This window comes from Siniperca chuatsi, linkage group LG11, assembly GCF_020085105.1.
Source record: "Siniperca chuatsi isolate FFG_IHB_CAS linkage group LG11, ASM2008510v1, whole genome shotgun sequence".
Taxonomy (NCBI): Eukaryota; Metazoa; Chordata; class Actinopteri; order Centrarchiformes; family Sinipercidae; genus Siniperca; species Siniperca chuatsi.
In genome coordinates this window covers 28,347,152-28,360,531 of record NC_058052.1, presented here as the reverse complement: position 1 = coordinate 28,360,531, position 13,380 = coordinate 28,347,152, and the positions used below count along the sequence as shown (strand labels likewise).

General features: G+C 47.5%; 1 protein-coding gene across 11 annotated transcripts in view; it reads right to left on the bottom strand.

The window, feature by feature from the left end:
* Nucleotides 1-13,380, bottom strand: part of LOC122884773 (echinoderm microtubule-associated protein-like 6) — a 107,419-nt gene that overhangs the window by 28,617 nt on the left and 65,422 nt on the right. For all 11 annotated transcript variants that reach the window (XR_006379972.1, XR_006379971.1, XM_044215108.1 and 8 more), the window contains 8 exons: nt 10,615-10,726; nt 7,979-8,106; nt 5,980-6,121; nt 5,129-5,281; nt 4,897-5,028; nt 4,163-4,251; nt 2,161-2,337; nt 1,348-1,582 (listed from right to left, as the gene is read on the bottom strand). Coding sequence is in view for 9 of the 11 variants with exons in the window: in XM_044215108.1 (XP_044071043.1) it covers nt 1,348-1,582; nt 2,161-2,337; nt 4,163-4,251; nt 4,897-5,028; nt 5,129-5,281; nt 5,980-6,121; nt 7,979-8,106; nt 10,615-10,726 (1,168 nt within the window). In the remaining 2 variants the exon portion in view is untranslated. The remainder of the gene's footprint in view (nt 1-1,347; nt 1,583-2,160; nt 2,338-4,162; nt 4,252-4,896; nt 5,029-5,128; nt 5,282-5,979; nt 6,122-7,978; nt 8,107-10,614; nt 10,727-13,380) is intronic.

The window sequence follows — 13,380 nt, the reverse complement described above, 5'->3', positions numbered from 1 at the left end:
TTTTGTTGCGTAAAGCTTCGGGCTCAGTTGGATTATCAGATGTAACTTAATCAGAAAATTTTCTCTCTCTCTCTCTCTCTCTGCCAATCGTCTGCTTCGATGCGTGTCATGTGCTGCATGTAGATACGCGCATGCCAGCCGGGAAGCAGGAAGTGAGACAGAGCCCAGCCTAGTTCTGTTGGACCGTTGTCAAGTTCAGCAGCCACGTTCATCTGGACGATGTTGGGAAAAGGTGAAGTTGATCTACTAACCAAAGAGGCAGATCACTTATTATTCTGAGACGCTTTAGTGTTACATGCTGGTAGCTGACTACAATGTGTGTATTGTTCATATGTTCTGTGCTGCTGGGCCACTGTGTCTTATTCTGTGTTGGTCTGTTGTCAGATTAGTTATTTTTCATTTGTGAGAAAGCCTTACCAAAGCGAGCGTATAACTTTGTCTTTGAAGAAGAAATAACAGAGCTATAGCCTCGGTCGGGCCCGGGTCTCAAATTAAACGACGAAATACTATCTCTAATCATTTGTCTGTGCCCTCCAAAACCATTAATAAAATCATTTTATGATATGACAACGCAATGGTCAAGGTTTGGATAGTTTTAGGTACAAAAACAACTTGGTTAGGTTACGGCGGGGCTGTTCGATTACAAACTCAGACGGGCCAGACATCTTCAGCAGCATATTTAAAGCCTCTTTGTTTAGTTTTTGGTAATGACACATTTTAAACAAATGCAAGTGAATGTAATAAAAAAACAGCAGGCGTTCGGAGACGGCGGTAAAATGAACAAACTCTTGCCGGTCCAGGCGGCATTAAACTGACGGTTTCACTGTCAGATTTGCGTTTCGGGAGACACATTTTCAGCAGAGCACTTCCTGCTCGTGACCGTCGACAGCCAGATGTGTTGAGAAGCTGCTCAGCTGGTCGGAGCTCACGCGAGGAAACGCTGATGTGTGAAAGATGTGATCGGCGGCGGCGCCACATCCGTGAACATCCCGCCCGATCGGTACTGAGCACGTGCAGCTCTCAGCAGAGATGAGCAGGAAGCGAGACGGCTCCCTCGTTAGCTGCTTCCACACACTGTATATGTAGTTTACTTATTTTGTCGCACATCAGATTCATGTACTCACGCCGGGCCGCTCGGAGGCTGCTGCTGGGCCGGACGTGGCCCACGGGCCGCCAGTTGGACAGGCCTGGGTTAAGGGAAAGATCTTGGCTTGAAGCCAAGGCCGGGTTCATGTCTCCATTTTAGGCCTATACATATTTTTATATATCTTAGTCCTCTATCATAAATATAAAGAGCAGAGAAAATCACTTTAAGACCAGCTCTAATAAAAACGCAGACACACCCACCCCCGTCCTCCTCGATGTCGTCGTCCGACTCCTCGCTGTCCACGGGTGGGCGGTTGTCGCGACACAAAGGCCCCTCCCCCTCTCCGCTGACCCCGCCCCCTCGCTCCCTCGCCCAGATCATCAGGGCGGTGTCGGCCCCGCCCACCGTCAGCAGGGTGGCGTCGTCCTGAGCCCAGCGGACGTTGGTCACCTGGGCGCTGTGGCCCACATAATGCTTAAAACGAGCGTACTGACCCTGAAGGGGGGGAAAATACACCTGTTGACGCATTCACACCTGTGACAGATTTCAACAACAGTAAAAAAAATACAAGTAAAAGTCCTGCATCCAAAAGATGAAGCAGGTATCATTCTCCAGGTATTTACAGTGACAGCACTCCTCATCTGGAAGAGAAATGTCCAGTTTTGAGGATTTTTATGTTCTCAAAGGAAATGAAGAGGCGAGTAAAGACTAAAGGAAGGCAACGAGGGAGGAAATACAGAAATAACGAGGGAAACGAAGGCTGGAGGAAGGAAAGAAAAGTCTTCAACAAGGAAAGAATGAATTAAAGAAACAATCAAGAAGGAATAGGAAAGAAAGATTTAAAGGTAGTAAGCAATGACAGACGGAAAGCAACAAGGGAGGAAATACAGAAATAATGAAAACAACAAATTTCTTTCAAGTCTTTGTATCGTTGAGCTGAGAAAAAGTTGACATTTTGTAGATAAAAGAGTTTTACTCGCCGTCACCCATGTTTATCTCGTGGTTATCTAATATTAAAAGCTGACGTGTAAAGTGTGAATCTGCACGGTAACCGGTGACGGCGTGTGTCGTACTCGAACAGGGTGGCTGAACAGTTTGAGGAAGCCGAAGTCGTCTCCGGTGGCGAGCAGCGTTCGGTCTCTGGTGAGCGACGCGGCGTTGATGTCGGTGATGTCGCTGTGCGTCGGCCAGATTCCCTCACAGCTCGAACCCAGAACGCACGTCCAGCTGGACCACTCGACCCGCTCCAGCTACACACACACACACACACACACACGAGATGAAGACGGACAGATACTTAATACACACTTTCATCTAAACAACGGGATGCAGATCACTAGTCTTTACTATGACAGTGTTGATACATGAATGAATGAATGAATGAATATATTTTATTTTGTTCAAGTGTCATGAACCTAAAGGTGCCCAGCCAACATGGCCACTACCTGCGTCATCTTCAGAGGCAGGAGAAAACAAAAACCCGGTGCTGGGTCAAACACGCTATATCAGATACAAACTTAACAAATGAAACGATTGTGCGCATGCGCCAGCCCGCATGCTGCCTGCTGCCATAGCTCCGTCTCGTCGTTTTAGATAACAAACTGGACTGGACCAAGAACACTCAGGGCCAGAGCCGCCTCTGTTTCCTGAGGAGGCTGAGGTCCTTCAACATCTGCCGGACGATGCTGAAGATGTTTTATGAGTCTGCGGTGGCCGGTGCTGTCCTGTATGCTGTTGCATGCTGGGGCAGCAGGCTGAGGGTCAGGCTGGGCAGCAGGCTGTTGCAGGCTGGGGCAGCAGGCTGAGGGTAGCAGGCTGAGGGTAGCGGACGCCAACAGGCTCAACAAACTGATCCGTAAGGCCGGTGACATTGTGGGGGTGGAGCTGGACTCTCTGGCGGTGGTGTCAGAGAGGAGGATGCTGGGTAAACTACACGCCATCTTGGACGGCGTCTCCCACCCGCTCCATGACGCGCTGGTCAAACAAAGGAGCACCTTCAGCGGAAGACTCATCCCCCCACAATGCACCACAGAGCGCCACAGGAAGTCATTCCTGCCTGTGGCCATCAGACTCTTTAACTCCTCCCTCTAAGTGTCAGTCTGTATGACCCGAAGTCACTAAACTGGACATCGATCATTAACATCTCTGCCATACTTAAAAATAATTGTGCAATATCCTGTTTATTACTCCTGTGCAATATTAGTTTTCCCATGTTAGTTTTTCTTATTTATTGTTACGGATACTATATACCTCTATTACTCTCGACAGTACATGCACCTCCACTTATTACTATTATTTATTACATAATTAGTTATATTGTATTTTAAACTGTACTTTCATCATCAACCAGTAAACCCACTTGGTACTCGACACTTAGTTTATCTTATACTTATACCGACCTGATACTTAACTTACTTCTGACCTGTTTTATAGTGTTTATAGTGTATCATATTGTTTGCTAGTACTTTCTCCTGTGTGCACTGACGTAAAGGTGAGCTGCTGTAACAAAGAGTTTCCCCTCGGGGATCAATAAAGTCTTTCTGATTCTGATTCTGGAACATTCGACGCTGCCATACGTTGATGGGAGGCACTTAACAAAAACTGAGCTACGTCAGATGTCCCGTGCATCTACGTTTATCTGTCACAGCAAACACACTGGGACGCCCTGCGGACGCTTTCAGGAAAAGCTTAAGTTGAAGATCACAATAACAAGGACAGCAGAATATAAAATCCGTTTCCTGTGTCAACAGTCAAAGGCGGGATGCCGGATCTCGACTGAGCAGAAATAGTCCTCCGAGAATAGACGCACACGGATATGTTTGTATTTCTATACTTGTGAGGAACCTCGCTGACATAATGCATTAGCCTAACCATCACAGCTACATGCCTAACCCCCACCCCACCCCTAACCTGAACCTTAAAACCAAGTCTGAACCCTCGAACAGCCCTTTGAACGTCTCTCTGAAAAGGAGGCCCAGGTGTCCTCACTTTCCAAAACTGTCCTCCCAGCCAAGGTCTAAAACTCAAATTGGTCCTCACAAAGATAGATGTAGACACACAGGCGCACTCACTGACCTCAGAGTTTCTGATGGTTTGTCTTTTTCCTCTCGGGGCTTCAAAGAAAAGTTGCTCTTTGGCTCCTGTGTTCACCTGCAGTAGTTTACCTGCAACACACACACACACACACACACACACACACACACACACACACACACAATAACACAAGCTTCCTCTTACAGAAGAAAAGATGATTTAATGAATTTAAGACACGTCCTTGGTGTGATATTAGTGATGTGATATTATGACCTCCACTTGTTCTGCTGTTGAACAAAAGTCCGACTTTAATCCCCTCTGATTATTAACCCCTCGTTGCAGATGTTGACCCTCTACAGCACATTGTGGATTATCCTGCACAGCCTTCATGCATGTTTTATACCTTTTATAGATGATAACATGCAGTGATGAAGTGCTACTTAAAGATCACCTCCTGTTCATGTTTTAACGAATAATACGTGTGTGTCTGAGATGATTTTTCCACAAAAAGTTCACTCAGCAAATACTGTTCACTTCAGACGCTTAACTGCTGGATACAACGTGTCTCCTACTTCACTGTTTGTGAACCTGGAGCTTCCAGGTTTCCACGTCACGCTTGTGTCAGTTGCCAACTGGACCACGACTGGGTCCATAAATCCCGCAGGTGTGGTTTTCAGGTGTAGCACAGAGAAACTCTCCTCCACCAACTCCGCACAGTGAAGCGAACATGTTTGAGTGGAGGCGGACAGATAAAGAGAGAGAGAGCCGTGCGTTACCTCGAGCGTCCCAGTCGATGTGCGTGATGTAACTGGACGCTCCTTTACAGATCCCCACCCTCTTACTGCTCAGCACGTTGTAGACGTCCACGAAGCTGTCATGTGACGCCACCGCCAGGAATTTACCTGAGTCTGAGACCACGTGTGTGCGAGAAAACGTCAGATAAAAGTGAGGACGAGCGGATGTATTTTTTTTAAGCACAGTCTCATGTTTGCGTTAATGTGCGCGTACCTGGGGTGAAGCGGACGTCGGAGATGGCGTCGCGGCGATGGTGGAAGCTCAGCAGATCCTCCAGCGTGTCGGCGTTCACCACCAGCACGCCGCCATCGCTCAGACCGACCGCCAACGCCTTCCCATCAGGAGAGAAGGCACAGCAGCGACCGCCTGGAAAACACACACAGTCAGTCGGTCGGTCGGTCACCTCGTTATTAATAATTTAGCTAATCACTGTGGTCAATTGATTACTTCCACCTGTCTGTAACTTAAAGAGCATTCTCAGAAGCGTTCTCTGCCTGCCTGCGGCCGCTTTGACGCAGCTTCTACCTCTTTTACTGTCACTTTTCTGCTGCGTCTACTGACTGTCTGTTCTTGTTATTTTGTCTTTCCACTAAAATGCTAACAGGGCCCTGCTGTAAAAGAGCAGGTACGCTCAGCTGTCCTAGCCTGTATAAATAACTGTTAAATAAAATGTTATGCGAGTCCAACATTTAGAGAAATCCTCTTGTTCCCTGTCTTTCTCAGAGTCAGAGAAAGAGTTTAAGCTCTATGATCCAGGACAAGTTTAGCCTAGCTTAGCACAAAGACAGGAAACAGGGGGAAAAGTACCTCATATTTGTACTTAAGTACAGTACTTGCGTAAATGTACTTAGTTACACTCCACCACTGATCCGAAGCGAATTTCAAGTCTCTGCATGTTGATTTTCAAAGAAATGAACTGAGACCAGTGTCTGTCTAGATCGAAGGGAATCAATCTAAAAACTGACGGATGATTTGGGAAATAATCAGCAGGGATATCAAATATACAGGATTTGTAGTTAAAGGACAAAAACATGTAAAAGTGGCGGCCTGGTCCTTTATCTGACCTCTCTTCAGCTTGCGGACGGCCACCATGCGGTGATTGGCTGACGTCTCCCACAGGCGCAGGGTTTTATCGTCGCTGACGGTGGCGCAGACGGGGAGGAGGGGGTGAGGGGCCAGACCCCAAACCTCGCCCTCCATGTGGCCCTGCACACACACACACACACACACACACACACACACACGTTAATCAGTAGGAAGACGTACATTTACCAGGGATGGGGGGGGACATGTTGATTTTGTCGATTCTGGTCTCAGTCAACACGCAGGTGGGGCCCTGCCTTGTTGCTGGAGGTTGTTGGGGCAAGTAATGCCGCCTGAATAAATACCTGCAGACGCTGCTCAGGGCTTAAAAAGTACCACGACTCCTCTGCATGTTTTTAGGGCAAATCCTGTTTTTATTTACAGACAATATTCTGCTAAAAAGACGCCGGAATTGAGCAAGATGCAAATACTATATTATCTGTATTTATTAGCTATATTATCACGAAGTGTCTATTAAGGAAACTAAACGAAACTATAACGATTTTAGTCATTAGGTTTAAATATCATCTTATGTTATTTTTGTTAATAATTATTACCATTGTTCGAGAGAGCACGACACATTTCATCCTAATTTGCTGTTAACTCCTGAAACCAAACCTACGCCCTTCATAAACACACACACACACACACACACACACACACACACACACACACACACAGTTTTGCATGCATCACAGCATGCCAACATCTAAAAGCACTCAGGTGCGTCACACAGGAAACACACACACACTAACACTAACACACAGTAAATGTACGTAAATCCAAAGTGTGTTCAGTGTGTGTGTGTGTGTGTGTGTAACTGCTGATCGATCTGCAGCAGTCGGCTCTCCTCACCATGGCAACAGGTGCCGTACAAGACTACCAGACATTTAAAAATACCTGATATCCACACACACACACACACACACACACTCATCATTTTGACCACATCATATCACATGACCTTCCTCAGCAGATGGAGTTCGCCCAGTTGTCATGGAAATGGAGATGTGCAATTTGTCAATTCCTGTAAGCACTTGGACACCATGGGATCCATTTTGTCTCTATGTGGACACCTGGAGTCCATTTTGTCTCTATGTGGACGCCTGGGATCCGTTATTGTCTCTATGTGGACACCTGGGAGTCCATTTTGTCTCTATGTGGACGCCTGGGATCCGTTACTGTCTCTATGTGGACACCTGGAGTCCATTTTGTCTCTATGTGGACACCTGGGATCCGTTACTGTCTCTATGTGGACACCTGGGATCGTTGTTTGTCTCTATGTGGACACCTGGGAGTCCATTTTGTCTCTATGTGGACGCCTGGGATCCGTTATTGTCTCTATGTGGACACCTGGGATCCGTTACTGTCTCTATGTGGACACCTGGGATCGTTGTTTGTCTCTATGTGGACACCTGGGAGTCCATTTTGTCTCTATGTGGACGCCTGGGAGTCCATTTTGTCTCTATGTAGACACCTGGGATCCGTTACTGTCTCTATGTAGACACCTGGGATCCGTTATTGTCTCTATGTGGACACCTGGGAGTCCATTTTGTCTCTATGTGGACGCCTGGGATCCGTTATTGTCTCTATGTGGACACCTGGGATCCGTTACTGTCTCTATGAGGACACCTGGGATCCGTTACTGTCTCTATGTGGACACCTGGGATCCGTTACTGTCTCTATGAGGACACCTGGGATCCGTTACTGTCTCTATGTGGACACCTGGGACCCATTACTGTCTCTATGAGGACACCTGGGATCCGTTATTGTCTCTATGTGGACACCTGGGACCCGTTACTGTCTCTATGAGGACACCTGGGATCCGTTATTGTCTCTATGTGGACACCTGGGAGTCCATTTTGTCCCTATCTGGACACCTGGGATCCGTTATTGTCTCTATGTGGACACCTGGAAGTTCATTCTCTTCCACCATGTCCACTGTCCAAAGGAAGACAGCTCGGCTGTGTGTGAACATACCTGCACCAGCAGAGTCATGGGTCCGGTCTTGTCGATCTCCAGAACTTCTCCGTTTTTGGTTCCCACCAGGATGTGACCGTGTCCCAGAGTGATGGCCCTGATGGACGGGTTGTCCTCCAGGAGCAGGCCTGCACACGCACACAGCATAAAGTCCTCTGTCAGTAATCATGTAGTTAATCTTATTTCGTTAACTTTCTAAAAACAGAGATGTATGGTTTCACAGACAGGTGTGTGTCACCATGTGTCCACCTGATGGCACTGTTGGATAGAAGAGTTTTTACTGTATGTGGCAAATGCTTTACTTATAATCCTAAACAGGGACGGCAGTTAGGACCGCGTTCACCATAATTTCATTTTAAAAAATGGAAATACATAGCAGAAAGGTAAACACTTCTCACAGCTAGAAAGAGAAAGATCAAGAGTATCTCCGGTCTATCAAAGGAGAATTACTACTCGAGACGTTTTCAAATTTAACTTTATTTCAGTCATTGAGCGCACTAAAATAAAATGATAGTAAACTTTTGAAACAGAAGTTTACCCCAGCGCTCACACAGTCACAAAATAATGACTCAATGACAGAGAGAGACTGTAGCATCCAACCAACAAGGTGTTAGGCTGAAGCTGTAGCTTAGCATGCCTTCCTTTCCCACAATGCAAAATTAACAACGTTTTTTGACAAGCATTTTCGGAAAGAGAGGACGCGTGGTCGGGTCCTCACTTCAAAGGGATGTTTGAGGGTTCTTGGTTTTAGGCTGAGGTTAGGTTGAGGTTAGGTTGAGGTTAGGCTGAGGTTAGGCTGAGGTTAGGCCGAGGTTAGGTTGATGTTAGGTTGATGTTAGGTTGATGTTAGGTTGATGTTAGACTGAGGTTAAGATGAGGTTAGGTTGAGGTTAGGTTGAGGTTAGGCTGAGGTTAAGATGAGGTTAGGCTGAGGTTAGGCTGAGGCTAGGCTGAGGTTAAGATGAGGTTAGGTTGAGGTTAGGTTGAGGTTAGGTTGAGGTTAGGTTGAGGTTAGGCTGATGTTAGGTTGAGGTTAGGTTGAGGTTAGGTTGAGGTTAGGTTGAGGTTAAGATGAGGTTAGGTTGAGGTTAGGTTGAGGTTAGGTTGATGTTAGGTTGATGTTAGGCTGAGGTTAGGCTGATGTTAGGTTGAGGTTAGGTTGAGGTTAAGATGAGGTTAGGTTGAGGTTAGGCTGAGGTTAGGCTGAGGTTAGGTTGATGTTAGACTGAGGTTAAGATGAGGTTAGGTTGAGGTTAGACTGAGGTTAGGCTGAGGTTAGGCTGATGTTAGGTTGAGGTTAGGCTGAGGTTAGGTTGAGGTTAGGCCGAGGTTAGGTTGATGTTAGGTTGATGTTAGGTTGAGGTTAGACTGAGGTTAAGATGAGGTTAGGTTGAGGTTAGACTGAGGTTAGGCTGAGGTTAGGCTGAGGTTAGGTTGATGTTAGGTTGATGTTAGGTTGAGGTTAAGATGAGGTTAGGTTGAGGTTAGGTTGAGGTTAGGTTGATGTTAGGTTGAGGTTAGGTTGAGGTTAGGTTGATGTTAGGTTGATGTTAGGCTGAGGTTAGGCTGATGTTAGGTTGAGGTTAGGTTGAGGTTAGGTTGAGGTTAGGTTGAGGTTAGGCTGAGGTTAGGCTGAGGTTAGGTTGATGTTAGACTGAGGTTAAGATGAGGTTAGGTTGAGGTTAGGTTGAGGTTAGGTTGATGTTAGGTTGAGGTTAGGTTGAGGTTAAGATGAGGTTAGGTTGAGGTTAGGTTGAGGTTAGGTTGAGGTTAGGTTGAGGTTAGGCTGAGGTTAGGCTGAGGTTAGGCTGAGGTTAGGTTGAGGTTAGGATGAGGTTAGGCTGAGGTTAGGATGAGGTTAGTTGAGGTTAGGCTGAGGTTAGGCTGAGGTTAGGTTGATGTTAGACTGAGGTTAAGATGAGGTTAGGCTGAGGTTAAGTTGATGTTAGACTGAGGTTAAGATGAGGTTAGGCTGAGGTTAGGTTTATGTTAGGTTGATGTTAGGTTGAGGTTAAGATGAGGTTAGGTTGAGGTTAAGTTGATGTTAGACTGAGGTTAAGATGAGGTTAGGCTGAGGTTAGGCTGAGGTTAGGCTGAGGTTAGGCTGAGGTTAAGATGAGGTTAGGCTGAGGTTAGGCTGAGGTTAAGATGAGGTTAGGCTGAGGTTAGGCTGAGGTTAAGTTGATGTTAGACTGAGGTTAGGCTGAGGTTAAGTTGATGTTAGACTGAGGTTAAGATGAGGTTAGGCTGTGGTTAGGCTGAGGTTAGGCTGAGGTTAAGATGAGGTTAGGCTGAGGTTAAGATGAGGTTAGGCTGAGGTTAGGCTGAGGTTAGGCTGAGGTTAATCAGAGGTCAGAATGAGGAAAGGCTGATTGTTAGGCTGAGGTTAACTCTTTGTTAGACTAAGGTTAGGCTGAGGTTAGACTAAAAGCGATATTATTAAGATGAGGTTAGAGATGAGGCTAGGTTGAGGTTAGACTAAGGTTAGACTAAGGTTAGGCTGAGGTTAAGATGAGGTTAGGCTGAGGTTAAGATGAGGTTAGGCTGAGGTTAGGATGAGGTTAGGCTGAGGTTAGACTAAGGTTAGGCTAAGGTTAGGCTGAGGTTAGGCATGTAGTGGTGATAGTAGTGTGTACCTTTGGAGCCCGGGGAAAGCGCTGCTCTCTTGATGGCGTAAGTCTTCAGACAGCGGTCAAACATGTCGTCCCACAGCTCCACCACGCCGTCCTTCCCGCCGGTCACAAAGCCCTGAAAAGAAATGATTTTATTTATTAATTTCACTGAGTTATTGATACTTTAAGATGAATCAATAACTGGCGAGTGCAGATCTTTGCTCTGCGAAAACAAAGCAGAAATATTTCAACTTCTTGGTGCTTGATTTTTCTCTCCCTCCTCATTCTTCACTCAGAGACTTCACTCAGAGTCACATCCGCCTCCTCCCTCCCTCCTCCCTCCTTCCTCCCTCCTTCCTCCCTCCTCCCTCCTTCCTCCCTCTTCCCTCCTTCCTCCCTCCCTTCTTCCCTGCTTCCTCCTCCCTCCCTCTTCCCTCCTTCCTCCCTCTCTCCCTTCCTCCTTCCTCCCCCCTCCTCCTTCCTCCCTCCTCCTCCTCCCTTCCTCCTCCTTCCTCCCTCCTCCCTCCTTCCTCCTTCTCTCCCTCCTTCCTCCCTCCCTTCTTCCTGCTTCCCTCCTTCCTCCCTCCCTTCTTCCCTGCTTCCTCCTCCCTCCTCCTCTTCCCTCCTTCCCTCCTCTCTCCCTTCCTCCTTCCTCCTTCCTCCTCCCTCCCTTCCTTCCTTCCTTCCTCCTCCCTCCCTCCTTCCTTCCTCCTCCCTTCCTCCCTCCCTCCTCCTTCCTTCCTCCCTCTCTCCCTTCCTCCTCCCTCCTCCCTCCCTCCTTCCTTCTTCCTCCCCTCCTTCCTTCCTTCCTTCCTCCTCCTCCCTCCTCCTTCCTCCCTTCCTCCTCCTCCCTCCTTTCTCTTACCTCCCTCCGTCCTTCCTCCCTCGCTCTTCCCTCCTTCCTCCTCCTCTTCCCTCCCTCCCTCCCTCCCTCCTCCCTCTCTCCGTCCTTCCTCCCTCCTTCCCTCCCTCCCTCCTCTGTCCTTCCTCCCTCTTCCCTTCCTCCCTCCCTCCCTCCTCCCTGTTCTTCCTCCTCCTCCCTCCCCTCCTCCCTCTCTCCGTCCTTCCTCCCTCCCTTCCTCCCTCTCTCCCTTCCTCCTCCCTGTTCTTCCTCCTCCTTCCTCCCTCCTCTGTCCTTCCTCCCTCCTTCCTCCCTCCCTCCTCCTCCTTCCTCCTCCTCCTCCTCCCTCCCTCCCTCCCTCTTCCCTCCCTCCTTTCTCTTACCTCCCTCGCTCTTCCCTTTTCCTTCCCCCTCCCTCTGTCTTCCTCCCCTTCCTTCCTCCCTCCCTCCTCCCTGTTCTTCCTCCCTCCTCCCTCCTCCCTCTCTCCCTCCCTCCCTCCCTCCCTCTGTTCTCCTCCCCTCTCTCCCTCCTCCTCCCTCTCTCCGTCCTTCCTCCTCGCTCTTCTCCTCCTTCCCCTCCTCCTCCCCCCCTCTGTCAGAGCTGTCACCCTCCCCTGACAGGTTCTCTCTCTCGCGTCCTCCCACTCAGCCTGAGGTCTACAGATCTGTTTGGTGTTTCCTCTGAAGACTCTCACACAGTCGATGTTGTCGAGTCTATTTTTACATTGTTTTAACTTTGAGAGTCAGAAACATTAACCGACGCCCTGAAAACTGATAATAATAAAGACATTCTTTAACAAAATACAGTTTCTTGTGATGCGGGCATTAGCAAATGGACAGGTTATTGTTTACAAGACTAGACTTTTCCAGTCTTCTGCCAGTCTAGATTCATTTTCATCATTTCTAGTTTTAAGATTCATGGTGGGCCGTGAAGGTGGGTTCTGTCTTTTTTCTGTAGTCAGTAGAAAGAGGACAGAGGTGCAGGAAGTATTCAGATCCGTTGCTGCAGTAAAAGTACTGACACACACTCTGAAAATACTCCACTGCAGTAAAGTGTGTGAGTGTGATCAGGAAAAAGCCCTTAAAGCATTAAAGCAGTGCAGCGTCCCTGTGGCTGCTGTGCTGTTATATATTCTATCATCAGGTTATTATTCCTCGTGCATTAATGTAAAGCAGGATGTTGCTGCTGCAGCTGGTGGAGCTGGAGCTCATGTTGAACCGGTTTGTATCGGACTGCAGCTGATGATGCTTTTCATTCTGGATCCATCTGCCGATTCTTTTCTCCGTGAAAACGGTGAGAAACGCCGTCACGACGACCCAGAGCCCAAAGCGACGCCTTCACCGTGTCGTCGTGTCCGACCGACAGTCCGAAGCTCGACGTTATTAACAAACATCACAGTTATTACAGTCGTTCAGAGGAAAAGCAGCAGATCTGCACATCTGAGGAGCTGCAGCCAGGAAGGGATTTACAGGAGAAACGACTTCAAACATCAAAACAGCTGCTGATTCATTTCCTGTCAATCGATTAATCGATTAATCGGCTAACTGTTTCAGCTGTACTTGCATAAACTGTCGTGTAACTGTTGGTTTTTATTTGATGAATTTGTAAATTGAAGAAAAGGAGGATCAAGTTATTCTGAAAAAGTAAAAAGACAGAATATGAGATGAAATCAGCTTGAACACGAGCTAACAAAGAAATTAGGTTTTGTGGATTTAAAGGACTTTTTTGGTTAAATCCAGACTCTCCTGTCAGCCTCTCTATTGGCTCGTCTGTCTGTAAATCCTGTTACATAAAGAGAGAGAGTCGTGTACTGAATGAAAGAGAGGGAGTTAAACAATGAACAGAGAGGGAGAGAGAGAGATGAGGGAGAGGAGGGGCGGACAACAGATGGAAGAAGAAACGCTGACAGCTAAAAACATGTAAATATACTACACGTCTGATAACTCCT